Here is a 25,452-nt window from a genome sequence, read left to right as displayed (position 1 = left end):
GCGATCGCGGGTCTATTGGAGCCACTTACCGTGGCTTCTGGGTTTGCCGTCTGAAAGCTGCGCAGCGGGCAGACTACGCACCCACATCACAGGCTGTCAGCTGGAGGAACTCTATTTAAAGGGGCAGTCCTCCAATGGCTGCTCCTGGAGCAAACACCCACACAGCACAATGGAGCAGCACAGGGGAAAGGCTGCTTCAAGATTTAGTGATGCCTCACTCCAGGTGCTACTGGATGGGGTGAGGAGAAGGAGGGATGTCTTCTACTCGGTGGACGGGAGGAAATGGCCTGCCTCTTCCATCAAGAAGGCCTGGTTCGAGGTGGCAGAGGAGGTCACCAGCAGCAGCAACGTCTCCCGCACCTGGATCCAGTGCAGGAAACGCTTCAATGACATAAGTAGGTCAGCCAAAGTGAGTACCCTTAATCATTCTCCTACATTCCGTCTTCCACATCACCGCCCCCACCCCCAACTCCTTCTGCACTGCCAACACTACTCTATCACATCACTCCTCACACCCACTCAAACCTCATCCTCAACTTACCTGCACACTTCCTCAGCACTTCCTCACATCCCCATTACTCACCCCACCACTGTCACTCAACCCAATTCTCATACAATGTCATGGCTCTGTCTCACACTCACCCTCTGATGCACCTCTTTCATGGTCAGCCGCACCTAAACCAATGCATTCATTGGTTGGCCACTTCACCATCGTTCACTCACGCGTCTGTACTTTCTCCCCTTATTGGAGAAGAGAGCCCAGAATGCACGGGACAGGGCGAGAACCGGAAGGGGGCCGCAACAGATCGTCGTCCTCACAGACGCGGAGCAGGGTCGGGACGCCGAGACTGGCACCCGACAAATGTCTGATGACAGAACCTTAACACTCAGCACACACAATATGAATTGATGTTAACATGCCCCGCCATCTTCAGCACCTCAGTATGCTCATTGTAACATGACACATCTGTGATCATGCTTAATATTGCCTTCTGTTCTCTTACAGGGCCTTCAGCGACCGCTGTAATGGCAGAGGGCGATTCCTGGAGAGGAGGCAGCATTGCGGTTACTGGTTGAGAGGGAGGCAACGGGTGAGACGTGGGAGCACTTTGAGTGGCGTCCCCACTTCCATGTCCCCTTTCGCCATCATCCCTCCCCTGGGCCAGGCCCACATCACTCCTACCACTCTGCTGGACAACAGTTTGGAGGCAGAGGGCGATTCCTCAGAGGACCTACCGGCCTCTGAGGGTGCACCGTCACATCTGAGTGAGCCATCCACCAGCACAGATACTCACACCTCGGTGGGTCCTATTCCGCAGTTAGTTGGAGTCGCACATGGTGAATTACCACACACGTGAGCACGAGCAGACACTGGTGGCAGGGGCAGCTATGGAGAGTCCGCATTGGTGGGAGCACTCCTTTCCAGGCTCTGCTCAGCTGGACACAGATGCTGAACTCTGGGGGCCATCCTTTAAAAAGAGAATGATCGAAGGGGCAGCAGCACATTTGCGAGGTGCTGGAACAGATGCCACGCACACTCTCCACAATAGCACAAAGGATGGAGAAGTCCAACACCTGCATGAATGGAATGGAGGCACAGGTATAGGAGGGAATCTCTGAGATAGTGTCACAGGGACATGAGGGCATCTCTGACATACTGTTGCAGGTAAGCATGGGAATGTCTGTGATGGAGGGAAGGCTAGCCTCCATGGAGCTTCAAGCACGGCTCACAAATGAGCCCATTCAGGCCCTGACAACGGCCGTTCAGACTCACAGTAAACAACATTCTGCCGCCTTAAACAGGCAGGCCGATACTCTAGCACTGGCCTTACAAGGCTTCACACATGTCCTCCAAACTGTCGTCCAGCAGGGTGGTAGGAGTGATGTGGGCCTGGCCCAGGGGAGGGATGATGGCGAAAGGGGACATGGAAGTGGGGATGCCACTCAAAGCGCTCCCACGTCTCACCCATTGCCTCCCTCTCAACCAGTAACCGCAATGCTGCCTCCTCCCAGGTGGCCGAGTCTGCCCCTGCACAGGTGCAGGTGGAGCAGTCTTTGGAGGGGCCCTCACGGGCACCAAAACCCAGAGGACGTAGGCCCAAAGTATCTAATCAATCAGGGCATAAGCAAGAGCAACCTGCCACTCCCTCTGCTGCAGCCACAGGGTATGCACCACATAGAAGTAGTCGGAAGCGAAAGGCGAAGGTTTTGTAAGCACAAAGTAGATGCAGAAAGGTGTTTGACGGTTGGTCATGTATTTTATTTATTTTTGCTTTTTGACAAACTCATATTAAATATTATTATTGTCACCACTACTGCCACGTCTTGGCCATTCTTGAATGGCTTCTGTAATAAGGCCCTTTCTTGAGGTTCACCATGAACGCCGACACTTGATGCCTCCCACTGGGTCACTCTGCAGTGGGTGTATGTGTAGTTGCAGCACTGTTTTGTGCAGGGAGGGAAGCAGGGGGTGCTCGTGTGGATGCTGCTCTATCTAGGTGGTGTGAGGACTGGACTCTTCACACTGTCTGATGTTAGGAGAACCGTTCACAAATCAGTGACTCCCTGGCCTCACGAGCAGCCAGGTGAGCCGCTGCTCTGCCAATGGGTTGCTCCTGCTCCTGCTCTTCCTCCTCCTCCTCAATGTGGGTTCAGATGTGATGGGGCCTCCTCAAGCAGGGCACAACATACGACTATAATGGATCCCACTCTGTCTGGTGCGTATTGGAGTGCTCCCCCAGAATGATCAAGGCACCTGAAGCGCATCTTGAGCAGCCCTATAGCCTGCTCAATTGTAGACCTGGTAGCGATGTGGCTGTTGTTATATCGATGCTGTTGGTCGGTGGTGGGGTTCCTCAGAGCTGTCATGAGCTACGTGAGCAGGGGGTATCATTTGTCCTTGAGGAGCCAGCCCTTTTGAATGTTCGGTGCGTGGAAGAGGGGCAGGATGTTAGATTCCCGGAGGATGAAGGAATCGTGGCAGCTGCCAGGGAATCTGGCGCACATGTGAAGGAATCTTTTGCGGTGGTCACAAACGAGCTGAGTGTTGATGGAATGATTATTCCTTCCTGTTGATGAACAGTCCTGGCTCGTGTGCAGGTGCTCGTATTGCTATATGGGTGCAATTGATTACACCCTGCACCCATGGGAAGCCAGCCACAGTGTGGAATCCCACTGCCTTCTCCGTCTGTCTGAGGTCATCCATGGGGAAGTTGACGTACAGCGAGGCCCTGTGAAACAAGCCGTCGATGACCTGCCTTATGCACTTGTGTTTAGACAACAGAAAGACCCCGGCGATGTCCTCGGTGGCACCCTGAAATGATCCGGGGGCGAAGAAGTTGAGGGCAGTGGTGACTTTGAAAGCTACAGGTAAGGAGATGCTGCTCGGCCCAGCTGGGAGCAGCTCGGCATGAAGGAGGCTGCAGATGTCTGCGACTACCTGGCGACTGACTCTGAGCCTCCGTATGCTCTGCTCCTCAGAGAAGTCCAGGAAGCTGAGCCTCGGTCGGTAGACCCTATGGCGAGGGTAGTGCCTCCTGCGACGTCGCTCTCTCTGTTGTTGCCCTCTGTGCTCTTGTGCAGGTGCCTGTGATGCAGTAGTGTGTTGTGGAGCTCCAAGTGACGGAGGTGGACTCCGTGCCTGGTGAGGCTGGTGATGTTGCTCGTCCTCGGATGTAGTGGTGAATGCAACCATGGCGTCCCCCCCATCCTGACGGTGTGAGTTTCAGGGGTCCACAAAGTAGTTAAATATGTTTGAACAGCAGAGTTTTGGGTGGAAAGTATGAATTTTGAGTGAAAACACAAAGGTCTTGCAGCCAAAACTTTGTCTGAAGTGACAGAATGCCCTGCTGCAATAAATGACGTTTTCTCCCCACCTGTCAAATAAGCATTTTCATCTCCCACTGGCTGCTGGCTGAAACACGTCTGTTGCTTCAGGGAGTGTTTCCCACAGCACGGGAAACACGGTAAGGATGCTTCAAAATCGCACCCCTGCCTAAATGTTGAGTCAATCAAGTAATTCAAGTACTTCAACTCGCTGACAAACTATGCAAAGTATCATCCCGCTGGCTTTAATTGCCAGTGGGAGTCCTGTATTGAGGAGGTGCGCGCACAACCGGACATGTCACTGGGGAACCCGGAAATCGGCGTGTTGGAGCCGGGCTCCGAACCTGCTCGGGATTTCAGCAATTTCCCACCCCCAACGCACCATCTCCTTCACCTGAAAATTGAGCCCATCAAATCTGATGAAAGCTGTGGCAATTCAGCAAGTCCTTCAAAAGTGTCTTTCATAACTTCAGAAATTGCCTCCATTTATCTGAGTCATTTTTCATAGACAATAATCATTGATTGTTCAATCAAACAAGAGGTCAAAGAGTTGCTTTCAATAAATGGCACTACCCTCTAAGGAGTTTCTAAAGAGTTTCTGGGCAACAATCAATTCATCTAAAAGTAAGTCAATTTTATCAACAAAACCTTGTTCCTTAACAGAGTACATCCTAAATGAAACTACTCCATGGCACTCAGACAAGTCCCAGTGGAGCATTGCTTAGAGGCCACTGGACAGGAGATTACAAGCAGGTGTGAGAACAGGTTGAAGGCAGTAGAATAAAACTAGGAGAAACAGTCAGGATGTGGTTCTATTTTAAAACAAATAGCTCTGGTGAGTTGGTTAGCAAAGGTGTGAGATGGTCCCTGTGGAAATTATTGCTACTTTTAACTTTAAGAAAAAAAGTTAACAAAAATTAAGTGATGGGGAGATAAACATTTTCTAAAACTGGCCCGAAGAACCTGTGTCCTATGCATTTCTTAATTTCTCCCCCCACCCCACCCTGCCCACCACACAGGCACTTTTCTTCCTTTGCACGTTGTTTGCTATCATGCATTGCTCTCCACTAAGGAGTGAAGCATGGTCTAGACTATAGACACTGCTTCATTATCACCGTAAATGACACTTCATAATTAGACAGCTGAAGGTACAATTCCTACAATGCCTGCTGAACAACTTCAGTCATTTTTAGAAAGCCGTACAACTGCATGTCACTTCATTTAACAATCAGACAGAAGTCAGCCCCAACAGAAGAGATATGAATCACGTGGTCATAGAAGTTTACAACATGGAAACAGGCCCTTTGGCCCAACATGTCCATGTCGCCCAGTTCTTGGACTCTGAGTTGTGATTTTCTGGTTTGGAACAAAAGACTCAATATCTTGAGTTACTGGGCCACTTGTGTCTTTGCATGATTTATCTGGTCAAGTGTTGTTAGCTCATCACCGCCCTTTAGCAAAGGTCAGGGCTGAAGAACAAATGATTTATTTTAGGTTCCTGGAATTCAACAGAGCAAATGAATCAACATAAATTATTGAAACTGAAAAGCATCATGTCCACTCTATTTCAAATGAATGGGGAAAAGAGCAGGACAGACCAAAGATCTGTTCTTAATAGAAATGGATCTTTACTGACTGACTCTTAAAATTTAGAATACTGGAATTTTAAACCATAAAAAAAATATTGAATGAGTTTAAATCCTAAATAATTTAGTTTTGTTAAATATAGCTGTTTGTAAAAATAGCTGTAATTATTTAATTGCAATGATTGGAAATGAAATTTGTAATATAAGATACAAATGTTTTGGGAGGTACTATGCTTAAGTTCTTTGTAAAAATAACTTTAATGTACTTATAGTGATATATTTTTAAATCTATATTATTATTTTTTAAAAAGGTACATTGGTAATTTAAAACAATTGTATACTGGTGAATGATGTCAGCACTGGGAAATGCAACACTTATTATATTTTGGGCCATTGTGAACACTGAGCATGACCAATTTAGACATAACCTGCATGGGGAAGAAGAATACTCCTTTTTATTCTGCCCCAACAATGTTTCTTAACTCCATCTTCAGGACAGCCTACCTCCCGGCATCAGTGTGAATTTTTCCAGTTCCTATACTAGCCAGCAATGCCAGCTGGATTCAAATCCAGGTCCCAGAAGTGAAAGGGCAGTGGGCAAGTTGTGGTGACATTTTTGGCCATGTTCACTGAAGAAAGAGGCCACAATCTTTTATGACAAGACCCTCCGCTGCTTATTGGCATAGCCCCGCCCCCATCTGAAAGAGCGTACAAGCCTTTACGCAGGTTCAGAACGGATGTAAATCTGCACCTAAAATTTTAGTGCACAGGCTTCTTTTAGATTTATGCTCTCTTCGAAGAGATTGGCAAACACAATGGAATTTACCTGTGTTACAACAGAGAGTTTATTTTCCTGAAAACTATTTAAAACACATTTCCTTAAATGTTTTGAGAAATAAATTCATATGGAGATGTTTAAAAATAATTATATAGAGGGTAAATGTGCGTGTTCACGTCTAAGAGATGTTCACGTCTAAGAGACTAATGTATCCTGCTTAGGGTGCATTTCATTTGAATGTGATCATCGAGCATATAGATCATCCACAGCAGCTTTTGATAGTCAATGATCACTCTGAAGCTGAGTTAAAAAATAATCACTGCACGAAAGAACAAGGGGACAAACTGAAAGGAGATGAGGCGATCGGGTTTTTCTTCATTAAAACTCTAAGAACCCGACTTTAGCAGAAATTCTAGAACACCGTAGTCACTTCACGTCAGTACACTGGGCTGCAACAGATCTGCCCCAAGCCTTTTCTTACACTGCTGATATAAGATAAGAGAAATTAAACACTTCATCCTCCAGACTCATCTAGCTCACAACCACTACAAATGACACATTTTAAAGCATTTGAAAACTCTAAGATGTTCCTGATTGACAAATGGCTTTGGTTACTTGCCAACACTTTAAAACCTGTGCACATTTTTTGCTTGCTATTGCCGCAGTGGCGTGTGGGTTATTTTCATGTCGTACTGCTTTCACGATAGCCACATTCATTTTCTTGTAATTGTGAATTGGGTGCTTTTCAAAACCATTCCGTCTGCAAATTATGCTGATTTAATTATCATTTTGTTACAGATCTCATTACCTGTAATGGATTCTCAGTACAAAGTTGTTACTCAGTACACTAAGAGTTCCCGGTATTTGGCAGTCTAATTCTTATTTATCCAATACTAGCGAAATTAAGTTTCAAATGAACAGGTATAATAATTACCCATTTTATAGAGATGGTAAATTTAATTGTCAGGTAAATGATCTGTTCAATGATGGTGCAATTTTATCACTGACTATAATAAAATAATTTTAAAAAGCTTAAATGGAGGTAGGGAATTCGAGCAGTCAAATATGGAGAAGGATTTTGTGTAGCAAAATTATATATGCATTTATAATGAATGCTGTTACAATTTAACCAATTATTGTACATAGAGGAAAATATCTAGAATCCAAAATTCAAGATAAAATTAGTGGGCATTTAGAATGCATGGGTTAATCAGGGCAGCTAGCATGGATTTGTTAAAGATAAGTTGTGCTGAACAAATTTAACACAGTTTTTTGAAGAAATGACTGATTGGATAAAGTATATAGAGTGTGTATGGATTCTCAATATGTGTCACACAATAAGTTTGTTAGAAAAAATTAGAGAAAATGTAGCAACACGAATAGAAAGTTGATTGACGAACAGGAAACAGAGAGTTGGAGTAAATGTGTGTTCCCCAGACCGCAGAGGGGTTGGTTCAATGCTGGGTGCATTTTTCTTCTCAGTATATATAGATGATTTGGGCTTGAGTGTAGGGGACACAATTTTGAAATATGCTGATGACACAAAATTAGGAGATTTGATAATGTGGAGAATTGTAAAAAAATTCAGGAATACATAGACAGGTTAGTAGAATAGATAGATTGGCCACAGATGCAATTTAATATGGATAAATGCATTTTGAGAGAAAAAACAAGCAATGGAAGTGTGCACTTATGGAAAGTCGCGGAAGGATGTGGATGGACAAAGAGACCTAGGAGTTCAAATACATAATTTCCTGAAAGTGCAAATGAAAGTAGGTAAAGCCATAAAAAGGTCAATCAAATTTTGGGTCTTATAAAGAAGGGTATAGAATATAAGAATAGATAATTAATAATGAATTTGTACAAAAGATTGGTTAGGCCACAGTTAGAGAACCGTGTGCTGTTTTGGGTTCCCATTATAGAAAGTAGATTAAAGCTATAGAGAGCGTACAGTATAGGATGATGTCAAATATGGGAAACCATAGTTATGAAGAGAGACTTAAGATACTAGGAATTTCCACTGGAGTAGAGGTGAATAAAAGGAGATTTAGTCGAGGTTTTTAAAATTATGAAGGGTATTGACAGAGTGAATAGGGAAAGACTATTTCCTCAGGTTAGGAATCATTGATAAAGGAGTCATCAATTTAAAATTATTACTAAGAGAGATATTAGGAAGAATTTATTTTTGTTGGAATATGGAATGCTTTGTCATAGAGAGTGAGTGAGGCAGCAACTGTTGCATTTTTTAAGGGAAATTGAATAAATATTTGAAGCAGAGAAAGATACACGGCAATGGGCATAGAGAGCAGTGTGATTAGTTTGGATTGCCCAGCACAGACATGATGGGCCAAATGACCTCCCTCTGTGCCATAAACTTCTAAAGCTCTATTGTTGCATGATTCTATCTCCTCTGTATTTGTGTAGTGAGAAGTGCTGTGCTAATCATTCATTGATTCATTCAATCAATCTATCCGCGCAAAACTTCAAGTGATTGTTAGGAGAATTCAAGTGTTCCTAGCTCATAAATGAAAATAGAGACAAACCAAAAGTCAAAATCCCTGGTCAAGGGCAGAGCATTTGCTCTATATACATGTCACTGCACTATTTTGGCCCAATACATATGAGTTAAATCCAATATGTAAACAGGGCTTTTAACTGAAATTAAATATTTTTACTTCTGATCTGACTTTTGCCTCATCAGCTGAGAAATGAGGCACTAATAACACCATTTAACCATCAGACAAATTAGCATTAACTCTATCTGACTGACTCCACCTGAACTAAATGGATTAATGTTGTAAGAGAAACTGCAATGTCCAGGCTGAAGGTGAAGTGCAAACCTCATAATGTTACTCCCATCATTACAGATCTTGTAGGGGATACTAAACTAAACTCAACCAATTCAAGGCCTCCAAGCACTGAGAAATGTACTAATACCGGAATTTATAGTACAAGTTGCATCAAAGACTGGTAAGCACAAGATTAAAAATCAAATTGCTGCTTTTTACTTCTATTATCTTCATTACTTAAAAAACAAAATTTTCATCAAAAGTGAACATTGCCAGTATTTTTTCTCCTCATATGTACTGGTGAGTTTGTGATTGGAAGGCTAATTTTTGGGAAGGCTAATTTTTGGTTCAATCAGCTGAAACCGGATTTGCTAAATCCTTTTGTACTGATCCTTGCTCATCTCCAGATACCACATGATAATAAGCCCTGTGATTTGTTTATTTTGGTAAAGGATATTGCATAATACACTCAGCTAATGATATATCAAAACAATGGAACAAGATAAAATTCTAATCTAAAGAGCTGTGTAATCTTATTGATTTTGTCCTAATATCATATTATCATGAGAATGCACAATAAGCTTTTTCTTTCTAAAGACAGGTCATTGCTCTCCCTGAAATCTTCTTGAACAGCCACAATTTCTGGAACAGTCAGAACAACTTGAAGACACTGTAAAGTCTGTGCTATGGCAGATCCAACATTGGTGCAGCACAAGTTTTGCTTTACGTATGGGTCTTGCTAATTTTTTTGATTTATACTTGTTTAAATAAATTCTTGTTGTGAAAACAGGTGTCATGAAAGAAATCTTTGTATCCCAGACGATGTGGCCTCTGTCACATGTTTATGGATGAGGAAGGTCATTCGGTCCCTCTTTACTTGTCCAACCAGAACAACCATATGCTCCCTCCACTGCTGCATCTAGTTGCATCTTAAATTATTCCAGGATTTACTCAGATGTTCATTTCAAGTGTTGATCACTCTCCGTGTGAAGGAGAACCTCCTGATATCAGGCCTAGATACCAGTTTGAACCTGTATCACCTTGTCATACTCCCAAAGTGTAATTTAAACTGGTATTCCGGATTAACATTTTTCATACCATTTACTATCTTAAATACCTGTATAAAATCACCTCTCAGACGTTTTCTTTCCAGGCTGTAAACCCAAAGTGTTTCCTCATAACTCGGACCTCTGACACTAGAGATCAGCCTTGTGGTTCTTCTCTGCACTGCCTCTAACACCTGAATGTTTCCTTTATGTCTTGGTGATAACTAGACACAATACTCAAGGCGAGCGGTCTGATCAGAGCACTGTACAGTTTGATCCCGACTTCCTCTGATTGTATTCCACTGTTTTGACTATGTAGTTTAACACCCTATTGCCTTTGTTGATGGCTGTTCTGCATTGGCTGGACATGTTGATCATCAAGTCTATTAAAACTCCACGATCTCTTTCAACTTCATCCTTAGCTATTTCAACACCATTCATAAAGTATGCATGTTGCTCATTTTTCCTTCCTATGTGCAATACTTTACACTTGTCTGCGTTAAATTTCATCTGCCGTTGTTAGCCCACTCACGTATTTTATTTAGCTCATTCTGTGGTTCCTGAGCTGCCTCCATACCAGTCCTAGTTTGGTTTCATCTGCAAATTTAACCAATATATGTTGAGTTTCAGAATCCAAATCATTGATGTAGATTAGAAACAGTGGTGGTCCCAATAATGAGCCTTGGGGCACTCCACGTATTACTTCTTCCCCCCTTTTACCCAATACTCATGGTTTTCTACTCTTCAGCCAATTTTTTATTCACGCCCAAGTTTTGCCTTAAATTTCAACAGCACGTGGAACTTTATCAAATGCCTTCGGAAGTCTAAGTACACAACATCATAAGGTTTACCACAGTCAACGTGGGTTGTCACTTTCTGAAAGAAATCAAGAAGATTGGTCAGACAGGATTTTCCCTGTATGAAGCCGTGTTGACTACGATTTTTACTAGGATGTCACTGTAGTACAGAAAATCTTTAAGTTTACTCCTAATAATCAATTCATTATTTTACATGGAATTAAAGTAAAACTAATGGGCCTGTAGTTGCCCATGTCTGTGTTGTCACACTTTTTGAATATGGCCTGATTCCAATCTACTGGTACCTCCCCAGTGTCGAATGACTCTCTCATAATGATTGTTAGTGCCTCACAAATCTCCTTGCTAGTTTCTCTCATTGCTCTGGGACGAATACCTTTGAGCCCTGGGGATTTATTTGTTTTAAGATTGTCTAGAACTTTATAACAAAGTCTTGAATTATGCCTTGGTACCCCCTTTTTAGGGAGGGCATGTTGTTCATGTCTTCCCTTGTGAATACTTTGAGGAAGTAATCACTCAGGATATTTACTCTCTTGTGCTCATCATCAGTTTGAAGTCCATTTGCATCTTTTAATGTTCTTATCTCTTGCCTGACAGCCCTCTTGTTATGCAGTATTGAAAGAATGTTTACTATTATACTTTGCCTTTGCAGTGATGCTTTTTTCTAGTTCTCTCTTAGCCCATCTGATCACCTTTTAAATTGTTTATGTGTGCTCCTATATTCATCTCAGTGAACCCTTTCTTCTTTCTCACTGCAGGATTTATAGAGGTAATTCTTCCTCTTTATTTCACTTTTAACTTGCTTGTTAATCTATTTAAATGAGGCCGGCTGGTTAAAATCACTGAAAGCCTCCTGCTGCTAGTGTGGTTTCCTCCCGGACACCCGCTCCACGTTAACCACCACCCCCACCCCCCCCAGTTCTTTCTGTAGTTACCCCCTTGTTTTGTCTCATTCCAGTTGACCCTAACCTATATGGCTACACCACCTTCTTTTCAGTCCTTTCTGCACATTCTATGCCCTTGAATATTAAATTCATTTCCATCCTCTGGGTTGTCCCAGATTTGATATTCCCACCACGTTGTAGTTCCCTACTGCCACAACAGCCTCCAGTTCTGTCATTTTCTTTCTTTTAGTGACTGATGACTTTTTATTAAGACAAACTAGAAAGAAATGTAAAACAACCATTTACATTTTTGTTAAAAAAACCTGTTATTGAATGAAATACAAACGGAATGATTTCTGAATCAATAACCGTTTATTCAAACAAAACATTCGTTACTATACATACATTGTACCCTGTTCCCATTGTTTAAACACAGTGCCCCATGTGCTTGATAAACTGTTCAGCATTCTGGTCATAAGACAAACCCTCCACAGGGACTACTGTAATAGAGAAATCTCTTTCAATTACCACTTTACTTTTCCTAGTCAAGGTCAAGTAAGCGTAAACTGATGTTCAGTAAGGCTAAAGAATTTTGAAATAAACCAATTTCTTTGCTATCTTCTGTTCACTAAAATGGAAATGAAATGGTACTTTTTAAAATTTGCTCTAATAAACAATGTGATCTGACAATGACTTGCATTTAATTAAGTAGCACATTGAAATAGCTTTATCATAAAAGTTAATACAGAAGCCTTTCGTAGTTAATTAAATGTAATGTATTTCCCTCTGATACAGATGTGATTAACTTACAGTACTATTAGTTGTAACAATCCAATTTTAAAATATTATTTAGCATATACAACTCAGGTAGGCCACCTAATTACATCTGAAGGATATAGGAGTAATAATTATTTCTTGCATATGTACAGAAATGGAAAAATTAAAACAAGGTAACAAGGCACATGTTTCATTATGGGCAACTGCATGCAATCATTTGTTATTTACTGTGCTAGACACTAAACAGGATCCAGTCCCAGCTATTTGTAAATAATCAATTCAGGTTGAACATTTTAAAGAGCTCTCAAACTAATTATCAGACCAGAAGAGTCTATTTAAATCACTACCAGGAAAACACTCGCATGGTTAAGAACTGATGCTAATGTCACCAGAATGGTAAATTGCTCATAGCACTCAAATTTTGTGGATCAGCACATAATTGTTCACTGATTGCAGATTTGGGTAGCTGTAGGGATGCACACTCATGGTGGGAGTGGGAAATTGCACGCAAGTAGAATTTAAAAGGGTGGGAACAGTTAAAGAGAAATGTCACAAAAGGGTGACAAAAATGCTGAAAGTCATTAGAAAACCTCAAAAGTTACTCAAAACCATTAGCAGCCTTTGTCGGGATTGAGTGGCAGGGGATTAAGAAGTGTAAGACAAAAAATGAAGGGAAAGGAAATTCAAGGTGTAGGTATGAGTCTGCAGGCAAGTGATGGAGCATCCCAGCACCTGGCCCCTGCTCGATGGCTGCTAAACTGAATATGATGCGGCATGAGTTGCTGTGAGGAGGGCTGCCCCCTCTGGCATTCCATAGCACCATCCCCATAAGTCCCTATTAGAGCGTGCCTGGAAGGAGGTGGAGGTAGGCTTCAAGCCGCAGCTGATTGGTACGTCACTGGCTATATCAGTTCTCTGGTGCATGTTAGCAGCAGGTGTTCTTGCAGTCGCTCGCACAGATCTGCATTTGGCTCTCTGCTGACCCAGACCCTGTGAAGACCATTACCCACAGTTGTTGCTAGTTAGGAGTGATAGTGCCTGAAGGTATGGTCGGTGGCTGTGGCCAGTCAGACTTTGCTAGCTGATGATAATACTGGCATTAATTCTTTCATACAGTACCACGTATGACATGCTGTGATTGGAATGCTTCTGTAGAACCAGCCAGCATGAATAACTGTGCCATTGGGATTGCTGTCACAATCTTTCTTGAGAGTTGGAGCTTCTGCATGCACTAATTGTCTGCCAAAGTGAGGTACGTTCACCTCTGTCTACAGATATGGGTGGGCGCAGACTGACTTTAATGCAACTTGACCTGGCTGGTATCCTTCAGTAATCTTCCTCTTTTCCTACCAAGCACCTAAGTTAGGGGTTTCCTATTTGGAAACTCATTGGTGCCAGCAATAATGCTGGGAGCAAAAAAACATGAACATATTAGCGCAAAGCCTAAGTGCCAGCAGAAAAGGAAAACAAAAAAATTGAGAAACCGGGCTGGAAATGGCCAAAAAATGGTTGAATCTTCTTACCGTCCCTTTAAATTTACTTCCAAGTGTGGCTCAGTGCCTCGCAACCCTGGATGCCCATTTTTATGGGCGGCAATAGGATGGCGTCATGGACACAGCACGAACACAGCAATATGATTCAAAGTCATTATTGCATTATCTAGGAGTCATTACCACATATAGGAAGCTAACTACACCCACTGTTCACCTGCTACAACGTGCCCCATAAACAAAATGTGTCTCTGCCTGTTTCTCCATGCCAGTATGCTATGTAAAGTGGTGCACATGGGGTGCTAAATACAGGAAAATTGGCCCCAGTAATTCTAATCTAGTCGGCATCTTTCTTTTATGTCCATTTAAATTAATGACAAAAATTGCATATTGAATCAATATGATTCCATTAAATTCTGCTCTGTAGTAGAGCCCAGCAGCACCTGCACCTGCTGATAGTATGTCACTTTGGATGCATCTGGGATTTTTAACATAATTAGCATGTTGGATTGTTTTAACGAATTGTGGAAGTCATTAGATTTTTGTATGTAACATGCACATGGTGAGCAGCAGGGACTAAAACAGCTGTGGTGTCCAGACAAAAGCATGCGTATGTATTTTCATATCGAGTTTTGTATTCTTAATTCAATTACTGTAAACCCAGTTTTAAAAATGTAAGTCAGTGGGAATCATCCAAGAAATGTCTTTGTTCTCTTCAACTAATACTTTAACCTAGTTAAAGAAGCTTTATCCTCCTTTTCTTCAGTTCTTTGGTATTCTTTGTTCTGGCTTTCAACAAGATTTCAACAGGGGAAGATTTCAACTTGGTTTTAACGAGGTTTGGACAAACAAGTTATGAAGGACCATATCCTCATATCCTCAGATCCCATCAACACCAATTCACACGTTGGTGAATGTTGGACTAATATAAACCATTTTCTTTTTTTTTGGAATCATTTTTCTCCTAGTCAAACACTGGCCTTTGATTTAGCTGTACAATTTAGGAAACTCAGGCCTGCTATTCCTCTTCTGCTGATTCGGCACTGAAAGATTCCCTTCATTAATCCTCACTGTCTCCATCTTAGACTTCATGCATTCATTTTCTATTTGTAGCTTTCAAGCAATAATTTAGGTACTGGTGTGTGTATATACAAATTCAGAAGTTGTCTGATTCTTCAGCATTGTATTGAGCAGTACAGCAGATTTTACTTTACTAAAAATGTCAGGAACCAGTGCTCATTTAACTTATTTTAAAGAATAAAAATAATGGCTAACTAGGAATTTATGCTGATTGGTATTAAGTCAACAATTAATTGTTTTCAGTTAACTTCATAAGAAAATTTCTTGTCTTTCTTTCTACCACTAAATTTCGCACCTCCTTTCCTGAAGGCAGTGGGGTAGATTTTGGCTTTGTGCGATAATGTAAAACGGGTGATAGCGAATCGGCAGCCCTTTTACATCCCTCTCGATTTTTATCTCCATTAAAGTCAATGGAAATAAAAATAGGGAGTGATGTAAAACAGACTGCCGATTTGCTATCACCTGTTTTACATGATCGCACAAAGTCAAAATCTACCCCAGTGACTCGTGCCGGGTGCCCTGTGGTACCTTGCCCAAATGATGATTTTGCATGTGGAAAGCCAGGATTTTCCTCTCAATAACACCTGATTTTCATAACACTGGATCCCCATCCATTTTTACAGCTGTCCAATTTTCTGGTGCCACTTCTGCCAGACCCTGGAAGCACATGTCCAAATAAGGGCGAGCATGTTGAAATGAGGCAGTAATGACAGTGTGACATCATATTTCCTGTCACTACCACCTCAATAACATTGGACATAATTCATGCCACCATACCACAGGCCTCCTATGTTGCTAGGGGATACCAAATATGGAAGTAAATTTAAATCACTGCAGCAGGCATGTTAATTGTTGTAAAATTTGTAAACCATTCCTGCAGGCATGTCAGAGGAAGTTTGAAGTCAGCTTTATGTTGCTATTTGGGGATGCTGCCGACTCCTTTAAACTGCTAAAGACATGGTAATCCTGCAGCAGCAACCATTTCAACCCCCACCCACCCCCACACCCCACTCCTCCTGAAGTGATGAGCTTCCAATCGTAGGCAGCAACACTGCCTTTCTCAAAATAATTTAATTAAACTGAAACCTTGAAAATTTAAAATTTAACTTAAACTAAAACTTAAACCCCGAAAATTCACTGAGGTCAGTGCCGAGACCATCGGGTCGGCTGCATCCTTTTCCGCCACGCGTTCGTCACCAGCTGCATTGGCACGGAAAATCTAGCCTTGAGTGTTGGCAGGCTATTCAATTTTGGGCACATTACAATTGGTCCTGGTCGTCTGCCAACCTCCGCATATGGAGATTCCAGGAGCGGTCACGAGACAGTAATTATGAATGGGAAACCTAGCTGATTTTCGCTTTCCTAGCCTAGGGGTGCTGCATCCAGCCTAGTACTCCTACTGCCTCTTGAGATGAGATCAGCTAACTTGGCACCGATGAGAAATCACACCTATGATCATCTGGTCTGTATGGCTCAATTACATAGCGTGTTTGCCAAATAGATAACTGTGGGAGCTAATTTATGAATACAGTATACCATACTGTCCCCATCATATTAATGGTAGTGGAGCATTTCTGTGGTACAATACTATGAAAGGAAATGGGACTGACAGATTTATTTTATTGTAACATGATAAAACCAGACAATGGTATTTTTTTTTCAGGATCACACAGATAAGTTATGAGGGATTTCTGTGTAGTTTAACTAATTTCTTCCCTCCTCTATTTCCCTACAATATACAATATTTGTGCATCAGTGCCAGCACAAGTGGCAGCAAGAAATCTAACGTTGAGTCCAACAGCCCAAAATGAAATAAAGGGACCTGTATTATTAAATTTCATAGATAAGTATAGAGTGGCGAAAGTATAATCTACAAAATAGGCCACTGCAGAATATTGATTACATCCAAGAACATTATTACAAAGATAAAATGTTTGTTAATTGGGAATTAGCATGACAAATCTTCCACATTTTACCTGCTGGGAATTAGAAATCACACTGTTTTTTGGTAACAATTGTTCGATCAGCTTATAGCACCATGGGAGATCCAAGATTGCTGCACAGATTATTGAAGAGTTCATTAGAAGGATACTCCCTTTTAGCCTTATTGGACTGGAAATTTCGTGGTGAACAAACCTCGCCCTCTGCCCGTTCGTTATAAACTCACCCACAAACTATTCGCGGGCTTCTGGGCGCCAACTTGCTTCAGTGGCGAGCTGCAAAAGGTGCAGCAATCGTTCCCAGGCTCCTGTGAGCTGTGAGAGCGGGGAAAGGATCGCTGTCTCCCCTCAACCAATCAGCTTGAAGCATCCTTGACAAGCTGCGCAGTGAGATCCAGGAAGTGAAAGCTACAACAGTGGATTCAATTTTAAAATCAGTCAGAGAAAGCGAAATAAAGGGAGGGTAAGAAATATCGAATTAAAAGACAAAGATAAAGGAGACAGAAAGAAAGAGCAAAATAAAATTTATATAAATGTCCCCAACAACAAATAAAATCAGAAGTAATGAGACTCCACATTTTTAAGAGTTCATTTTCAGTGCCAGAGAAGTTGTTTCGCAGTCATTAAAACTTACCATGCCATTAAAAGTTCGTTTAGACCTTAAAAACCCAGCGTACCTTTCTTATGGAGAGATTAGTTCATTTCCAGCTGAGCAGTGCAGCAAGTTCGCGCTGGTCCATTCATTCAGTGGGCGAGCTGTCCTTCCCGTGCAGCTTTCAAACGAGCAGGGCAAATGGTAGAGCAATTTCCGGATTTCCGCATTTGACTACGCATGTGTGCTCTCCAGAACTTGCTCTTCCATTTGCCCTGGAATAATGGTGAGCCCTGTTAGCCTCACCGTTATTTCATGAGCAATATCCGGGTCATTGAGTCACTTAGGTTGGTCACAGTATTATAATTTAGTCACCACGGTGAGTACTGTCTCGTGTTCATTAAAGTCACTATAGATAAAACTGCCATTACTGCAATAATCAAGTCAGGGAAGCAGCTATTACGAGGTTAAAGGGCAGATGGCATAGTCCAGATGAGTATCAAGTGACAAAAAGGGTGATTTAGTGGCTTGTTAAACTATTAAAACAAATGGAATTTGATATGTTGATAGGCGATGATGCTGAGTTTTATCTCTAACTAGATTCATGGTATTTATCAGAAAGATCAATTGTTTTTGGGATTGTTGCTGGATCATACTACAAGAAACCGCATTAAGTTGGAAGAATTTAAGAATCCTTAGTTCAGCTAAATTTTAATTGTGATAAGGAAATCTACTGTTGAAGAACTGAACCACGTCTCTTAATAAGAAGTCAAATATAAAAAAATTGTAATTGTTGTCAGTAATTGATAATTCAAGTTTATTTAAAGGACAATGGAACTGCATCATTTTAGAGGAAAATTTGCCATTTTAATCTTTCAAATTTTATTTAAAAAATGACTACAGAGCTAAGTATAGTCTTACCGAGCAGGTTATTTGTTGTTGTGATTACTATCATTTCGGCACCTTCCTCCAAATATTCTTGTTCGTGACCGGCTTCTTACAGAGGTATTTGGGCAAATGTGAGCTATCTTAAAATTCAGTAGATAAACAGATATTATTTATGGATTGTCAGGAGAAAAAAAAGAAGAGATGACCAGTCATTAATTATCTCCTATTCATCAATTTTATATACAGTTGCAAACTGATTTTTTTTTAAAAAAGAATATTTCTGAACCTTTATGGCAATACCAGCTGCATGTGAACCTTTCATGGCCAAGTGGGGAATATGATTGATGTCTAATGGAGAACCTTGATGACATATGCACATGCTCTGTAGCTGAGCAGCCAGCTGTGCAGCAAACAAATGGCTGCATTAATCCTGATAGTCTGGCAAGAAGCATATACACAACAATGAATCAGACAGCCTTTTATTATCCAATGATCTTCCTGTCAGGTGTAAGGGTGCATCCTGCACTTTCCATTGGAATGGAAGATAAGAACACAGTCAGCATTTTACAGCAATAGATGGAAACTTTGCTTTCGAAACATAGCAATGTTTATTGATTGTACACAAATCTTTCAAGGTCAAAGCCATCATTGAGCAGGAAATCATGTAATACGTGAGACCTTGAAATAATCAGCAACTGCAATTGTCTGAATTCATGAATCAGGCACTCTCTTGCAGATGTCAACAAAAGAAATTAGTTTGTGTACTTTTGATGGGGGTGAAAGCCAAAGTGGATTCTGAATTTGAACAGTTCGATTCTTGTTAATTTGTGAATATTTGTTAAAAATGGTGAGTAGAGCACACCAGATTCCAAGGCAAGTCTCCCAACAATACAAAATCATATGCACAGGAGTACTGTAATTCTTCAAGAAATAGCTGGAATGGACACTCTGATACTGTCCCTCATAATACAATTCAAACATTATTGATGAAGACGCTGAATAGAATTTATGTCAGTGGACAAAACTGCCTCACACTTGTTTCAACAGAGAAAGGTTCATTGAGTTTCCCATCTATCCTTACACAGATCTTGGAGCTGCATTACCTACATTACAACAGTGACTACACTTCAGAAGTATTTCACTGGCTGTAAAGCGCTTTGGGATGTCCTGAGGTTGTGAAAGGCACTATATAAATGCACGTTCTTTCTTTCTTTACAGAATCTAATTTACGAGCTTCAGAAGAGGTAGTTCCAAGGTGAGTTAGTTGTCCTTATCTTTAAATCTCACCATAATTTTGCCCACTCTATCTCTGAAATCTCCTCCAGTGTTATGTCCCTTCCCAAACCTATCAGTCTTCCAAATCTGGCCTTCCCCCTCCCTTTGCTCCTCCATTGGTGATAGAGCCATCAAACATTTTGACCCTGCTCTTTGGAAGTTGCATCCTCAACCCCTCATTCTTCTCTGTTGACTTTTACAAATCTTCTCATAACCTATTGTTGCTGTTGCTACTACTCCTCCTTCCCACCTCCTCCTCGTGACAATGAACTCCAAGACTATTGCCATTACCTTCCCTCACCAGAGCATCAGACAAACACTGATGAATGGCATGTATGACTACATTTTATATCACTCTTTCCAGTATATTTTGCATCAATCTCTGCTACAAGCGTCTTCCTGATACATTTTACATCATTTGTTCTCTCCATTACAATTGATATGATCAGTCATTGCAACATACCCTGAAGGTTTGGAGTGCCCTCAGATTGCCCCACAATTGTCTTCTGCACATATATACAATGGAGCCTGTGTACATGCATGGCCCAATATGTCATCGGTGCCATTTCATCAAAAACCAATGATGCATGCCCACAACCTCCAGCACACACATGCTCACAGGGAAATCTCGGGGGATGAGCCAAACCATACTAGAAGTCCTGATTTGTGTCTGTAAATGCTGACACGTGGACAAAACTCTGCAAACACTGTCTGCTGGTGTGAAATGCTGGTTGGCATATATCTTGGAAAGGATCTTGCAAAATGGTGCGAAATAAGACATTTCCTATTGAAGGGTTGTGTCAGGTAAATGTCCAGGGAGGTTAATTTTAGCACTTGAGAGGTATGTACTTCAGCAATGAAATCGCATCTTTTTTAAAACCTCCCCATCATATCAAATTTAATAAAGAAGTGTGTTAGTGACCTAGTATACAAAGGGGGAAGATTTCTAGTGAAGCCATTAATGTATTTTAAAATGCTTTTAAAATTTTGCTGAATGTAGGAAATCTGTTGCTATGTTTAAATTGTTGCAGGCACAGAGTGACTACAGGAAATCGTCGTTCCTATGAGATAAAAATCACAAACATATTAGTTCAGTGAGACAGTGTGCATATCTGCAATGTGGGTTTCGATTCAAAGGTACACTCGAACCAGTATCATAACTCATGTGATCAGTCAAATTCTTCCTTCCCAAGGGGCTCACAGTATGAAGATTTTAATGGTTGGGGGGGAAATTGGACCTCGTTGCGCTCATTTTCTGTGTGGAAAACAGGGGTACCGAGGTCCAATTTAGGGGGACGACCGCCCAGGCCCGAACACTGTTGGAAACATGTCCGACGACATACTGGCTCAGGTGTTGTAGAGGTGTTGCTGGCGCAGCCTAAAACAGGTGTGAGGTGCCTTGAATATGCTATAAGAGGCCTAACGCCTATTTTAGCAACCTATTCACAAATTAGTCAACAATTAGGTGGAGCTTGCCCCGTGCAAGCTATGACTAGCTTTTAGAGTTCTACAGCTGTCTAGCTAGAGATCATTAAAGGGACCGCTGGGGGCCACTGAAGAATGGGTAAGTTTAAAAAAGCTTACCTTTTAATGAGGAGCCAGGATAAGCAGGAGTGCACCACCTGCCTGCACAGCAACGTCGCAGGCTGCTGCTGACTCCATGCTCGGCTCTCTTCCGCCTCCCCCCCTACCGGAGGACCTACCTGAGGGCCAGTTCTAGCATCGTAGTGGCCTGACATTCATCCTCACTTCGCCAGAGGCCAGGTAAGCCAGAGGCCCAATATCAATCGGGCCTTAGGCCTACCTGTTCCGGCACAGACATCAGTCCCTCTGCCCAGTTCGCACTGGCCTAGTGGCGCAAACCAATTTCCACCCCGTTTTCTTTGCCCAAAGAAAAGGCAGAAAATGTGTTGTAACTGGAGGTCTGAAATTGGTCAATGCCAGTAGCGCAAAGTGGCCTGATAGCAAATGGGCAGCCCGTTTTACACCGCACTTGATTTTTCTTTTCCATGTCAACAGAAATGAAAATCAGGCGTGGTGTAAAACGATCTGCCGATTCACTATCAGGCCATTTTGTGCTACGGATGTTGACCAATTTCTCCCCCCTCACCCCATTTTCCTAACAAATATTTGACTGTGTAAAATAATAAAGCCAATACAATCGATGCAAATTAAAATTAAGTCCCTTCCAGGCATTTAAACTTTTTTTTCTTTTGCTCTTTCTCTGGATAATTTTTAAATAGAAACAATACTTTAGAAGCTGACCTTGATTAAAACCTAACTACACATGACATACTTCTATCTACACTATGTCTCCATTATTGTAAATATTATTGGTGGCACAAAGCCATTGTGTGTGCAGGCTACCACAGAGAAATGAACCAATGTGTGCTCCCTGCCAAATAACTGACAAATTAATCTGATAGAAAGGTGAAAAGCTACACCCAAGTAGATGAACTGTTGGCAGTTCTCAGAAGTAATCTCAGGAAAGAACTGCTCTGGCTGCTATGTGTAGCAAAATCATAAACATGTTCTTTTTGAAAGCATTTATGATCTCACTACACTGTTGCCTGTACAGTTCTCCCCATATTTGTGCGTGAGATGTTTCTGTTCCGTTTAGTTTTCTACTGTCAGTGTAATACATCCTGATCTACCAATATTGACCATTAAACCAAATTGCAAAACACAAAGCAGTGCACACAACCGGTATGCTATAATTCTGACAAATATTTGTTGACAATTTAACTTGGAACTGACGTAAAAGTACACATGACAAGATATACTAAGGAACATAACAGCTGAATACTTTCAAAAATCATGACAAACCATAATTTCAACATGAAAATGTATAAAATTAATAGATAAATTCAGCAGTCATGTGGCTTACTACAAACGTACAAAGACCTCGATGCAACATTTCTGTTGTTTAAGTTATGCAAATTTGACACAATACAATAAATAGGATCATAGGAAGGAAGGAACATAGGAACAGGAGTAGGCAATTCAGCCCCTTGTGCCTGTTCCGTCATTCAATTCGATTATGGCTGATTTGTATCTTAAATACATGTACCAGCCTTGGTTCCATATTCCTTGATACCCGTGCCTAATAAAAATCTATCAATCCCAGTTTTAAAATTTTTAATTGACCTCGCCTCAACAGCTTTTTGAGGAGAGAATTCCAGATTTTCACTAACCTTTGTGTGAAGAAGTGCTTTCTGACATCACCCCTGAATGGCCTAGCTCTAATTTTAAGGTTATGCCCCTTGTTCAGGACTCCTCCACCAGAGGAAATAGTTTATTTCTATCTACCCTATCAAATCCTTTAATCATCTTAAGCATCTCAATTAGATCACCCCTTAATCTTCTATCCTCAAGAGAATACAAGCCTAGTCTATGCAACCTGTCCTTATAATTTAATCCTTTTAGCCCGAGTATCATTCTGGTGAATCTGTGCTACAACTCCTCCAAGGCAAATATATCCTTCCTGATGTGCAGTGCCCAGAATTGAATTCCGTACTCCAGATGCAGTCTAACCAGAGCTTTATACAACTGTAGCTTAACTTCCACCCCTTTGTATTCTTACTATGCTTACTTTTTACATTCCAGATACATGTACGTAAAATACTACATGAAAAACTGCATGAATCCCTCTCCCATTACTGTCACTTCACTTTCCTGCAATTATTTAACCTTTTGAATGGGTTAGTTCTTCTGTGGACTTGTCTGCCACCCTGTAATTATCTGATAGATGCCAACGTCCCAAAGCAACGTGGTATTCGAGGGAATGAACCCTGCAATCAAGACTCGAAATATAATTGGAAATAGAATTTCCTTTCATAGAGCTGCATTAAAAATCCATCCATTCTTTTTAATGGACACTTACCTCCAACACTCTCCCACTGATATATCTATCACAGGTCTCGCACTTGATGCCAAAACGAGAATGGTAATCTGTCTCGCAATAAGGAACGCCATCCCTTAGAAAGAGAGAGAAAATTGATACTGAGCAACTTATACTGAGCTAACAATCATCCAGCTCCTCAGCTCTGGAGGTCATTTATGTTTATCATCAAAATTAAGATTTACTGAAGTTTCATTTCAAAAATGTTTTATGATTCTTCTCAGATAATGGCGATTAAGTCATTGTATGGTTCTATACACTTCTTTGGCTCTCCGCTTTAACAGTCGGCATTAAAAATTTAAAGCAGGCTCTCTTGCAGATATTCAATTATATAAAATGTGCTGGTGCTTTGAAAGCAGTAAAGGGTTTTAAATGTACCAGCTGCAACAATATTAAGCATCACGAATCAACGACTTTTAATCTTCCCGACAATGGGTGGAGTAAAATTGTAAATGACTGACCCTTTAATGACAGATGAATTCCTAAAGCCAAGCACTTGGCTTTTTAATATCAATAAATCACAGGTGGTGCTGCTGGCTTATTATGCTAACATGAGGTGGGTCTAGTTTTATATTTTCAGAAACATAATACACGATTCACTAAATGGACTAACTTGGTGGGCTAGGTTTTTATCCTCGCCTCAGATGACTTTTTTTGGTAGATCGGAGCCGGGCGGAAGCAGAAAGCAACTTGGCGATGCACAAGGTCGGGTCCCATCTCCCCACTGTTTTCCATGAGTCATTTGCGACATGAGAAATTGCTTTTCCTCATGTATGGGTGGATGCATATTAAAGAAATGTAAATTGGCAGCTGCGTTTGCGTATTTTATATCAGAGGCTACACTTCAAAAGTACTTCATTGGCTGTGAAAGGCACTGTATAACTGCAAGTTATTTCTATCTTTTTGCTATTTTGATCAGATATGCTGTCAGATATTTTGTCTGATATGCTGGAAGGGTTGGGTTAATAGGGATGATGAGAAAAAGAAAAATTACTAGCTAGTTTCTTAATAAAGCAGTGTCGTATGCACAAATCTTCAATGTGCTGCGCCATGGAGTGGCAGGATGGGGGTTCACTCTCACAATCTCCCATATCTTTGAGCTCTTGATCGCAATCGTGTCATTTTACTGTTGGGCATCTTCCACAGGGAGTGTGGGAAACTCAGTGACACAACCGTTCTTAAGTCATCATTGTATATCTCCTTACCATTGATTGAGAGGGGCATCGGGGGAACCTCAGGACAGATGGTCCACCCATCCTCTCAACTGCAGCAGGTGTATGAGAAGAAATGACTAAAATGGAGGGGAAGTGAATGGAAGGAAAAATCAAGGGCACATTAACCATAAGTATAAGAACAAAATGGTTGCCTGTTACTTGCGCTTCACTTCTATTCATAAAAAACAAGAACCTGAAACTCCTCTAATGCCTCACTGAACAATGGGTATTAAAGCCACAAATACTAGGGAGGCCAACAGCCAACCTGTGCTCTGTTAACTGATCTCAGCTGGTGTGGTTGTAGGATGCTATTATGCCCTGGTATAGAAGGGAAAATCTGCCAGAGCTCCCATTCCTGATTAGTATCTAGTGACCCCTGCTGGAAAGTACACTGTGTGGACATAGGGTAAAGGTAACATTGAGCTCAGTCGCAATGTCCTCATGGTAAAATAGTTCACCAAGACTCATGGGGGGTAATTTTTACTTTCACTGTCTGGGACGGCGATCTGCTCTGCCAAAGTATTGTTCAGGTGGTGAAGGTGAAAATTACCCCAAGGTCTAGGCGTACATGC

General features: G+C 41.5%; 1 protein-coding gene across 1 annotated transcript in view; it reads right to left on the bottom strand.

Moving 5' to 3' along the window:
• The window catches only part of ablim3 (actin binding LIM protein family, member 3), a 243,340-nt gene that overhangs the window by 76,713 nt on the left and 141,175 nt on the right, over positions 1-25,452 (bottom strand). The window contains exon 6 of the mRNA XM_067996419.1: positions 23,649-23,742. Within this exon, the coding sequence (XP_067852520.1) occupies positions 23,649-23,742 (94 nt within the window). The remainder of the gene's footprint in view (positions 1-23,648; positions 23,743-25,452) is intronic.

The sequence above is a fragment of the Heptranchias perlo genome, chromosome 14 (assembly GCF_035084215.1).
Source record: "Heptranchias perlo isolate sHepPer1 chromosome 14, sHepPer1.hap1, whole genome shotgun sequence".
NCBI classification, from domain to species: Eukaryota; Metazoa; Chordata; class Chondrichthyes; order Hexanchiformes; family Hexanchidae; genus Heptranchias; species Heptranchias perlo.
Note: the sequence above shows the minus strand (reverse complement) of the source record. Positions and strands in the feature narration are given on the sequence as shown.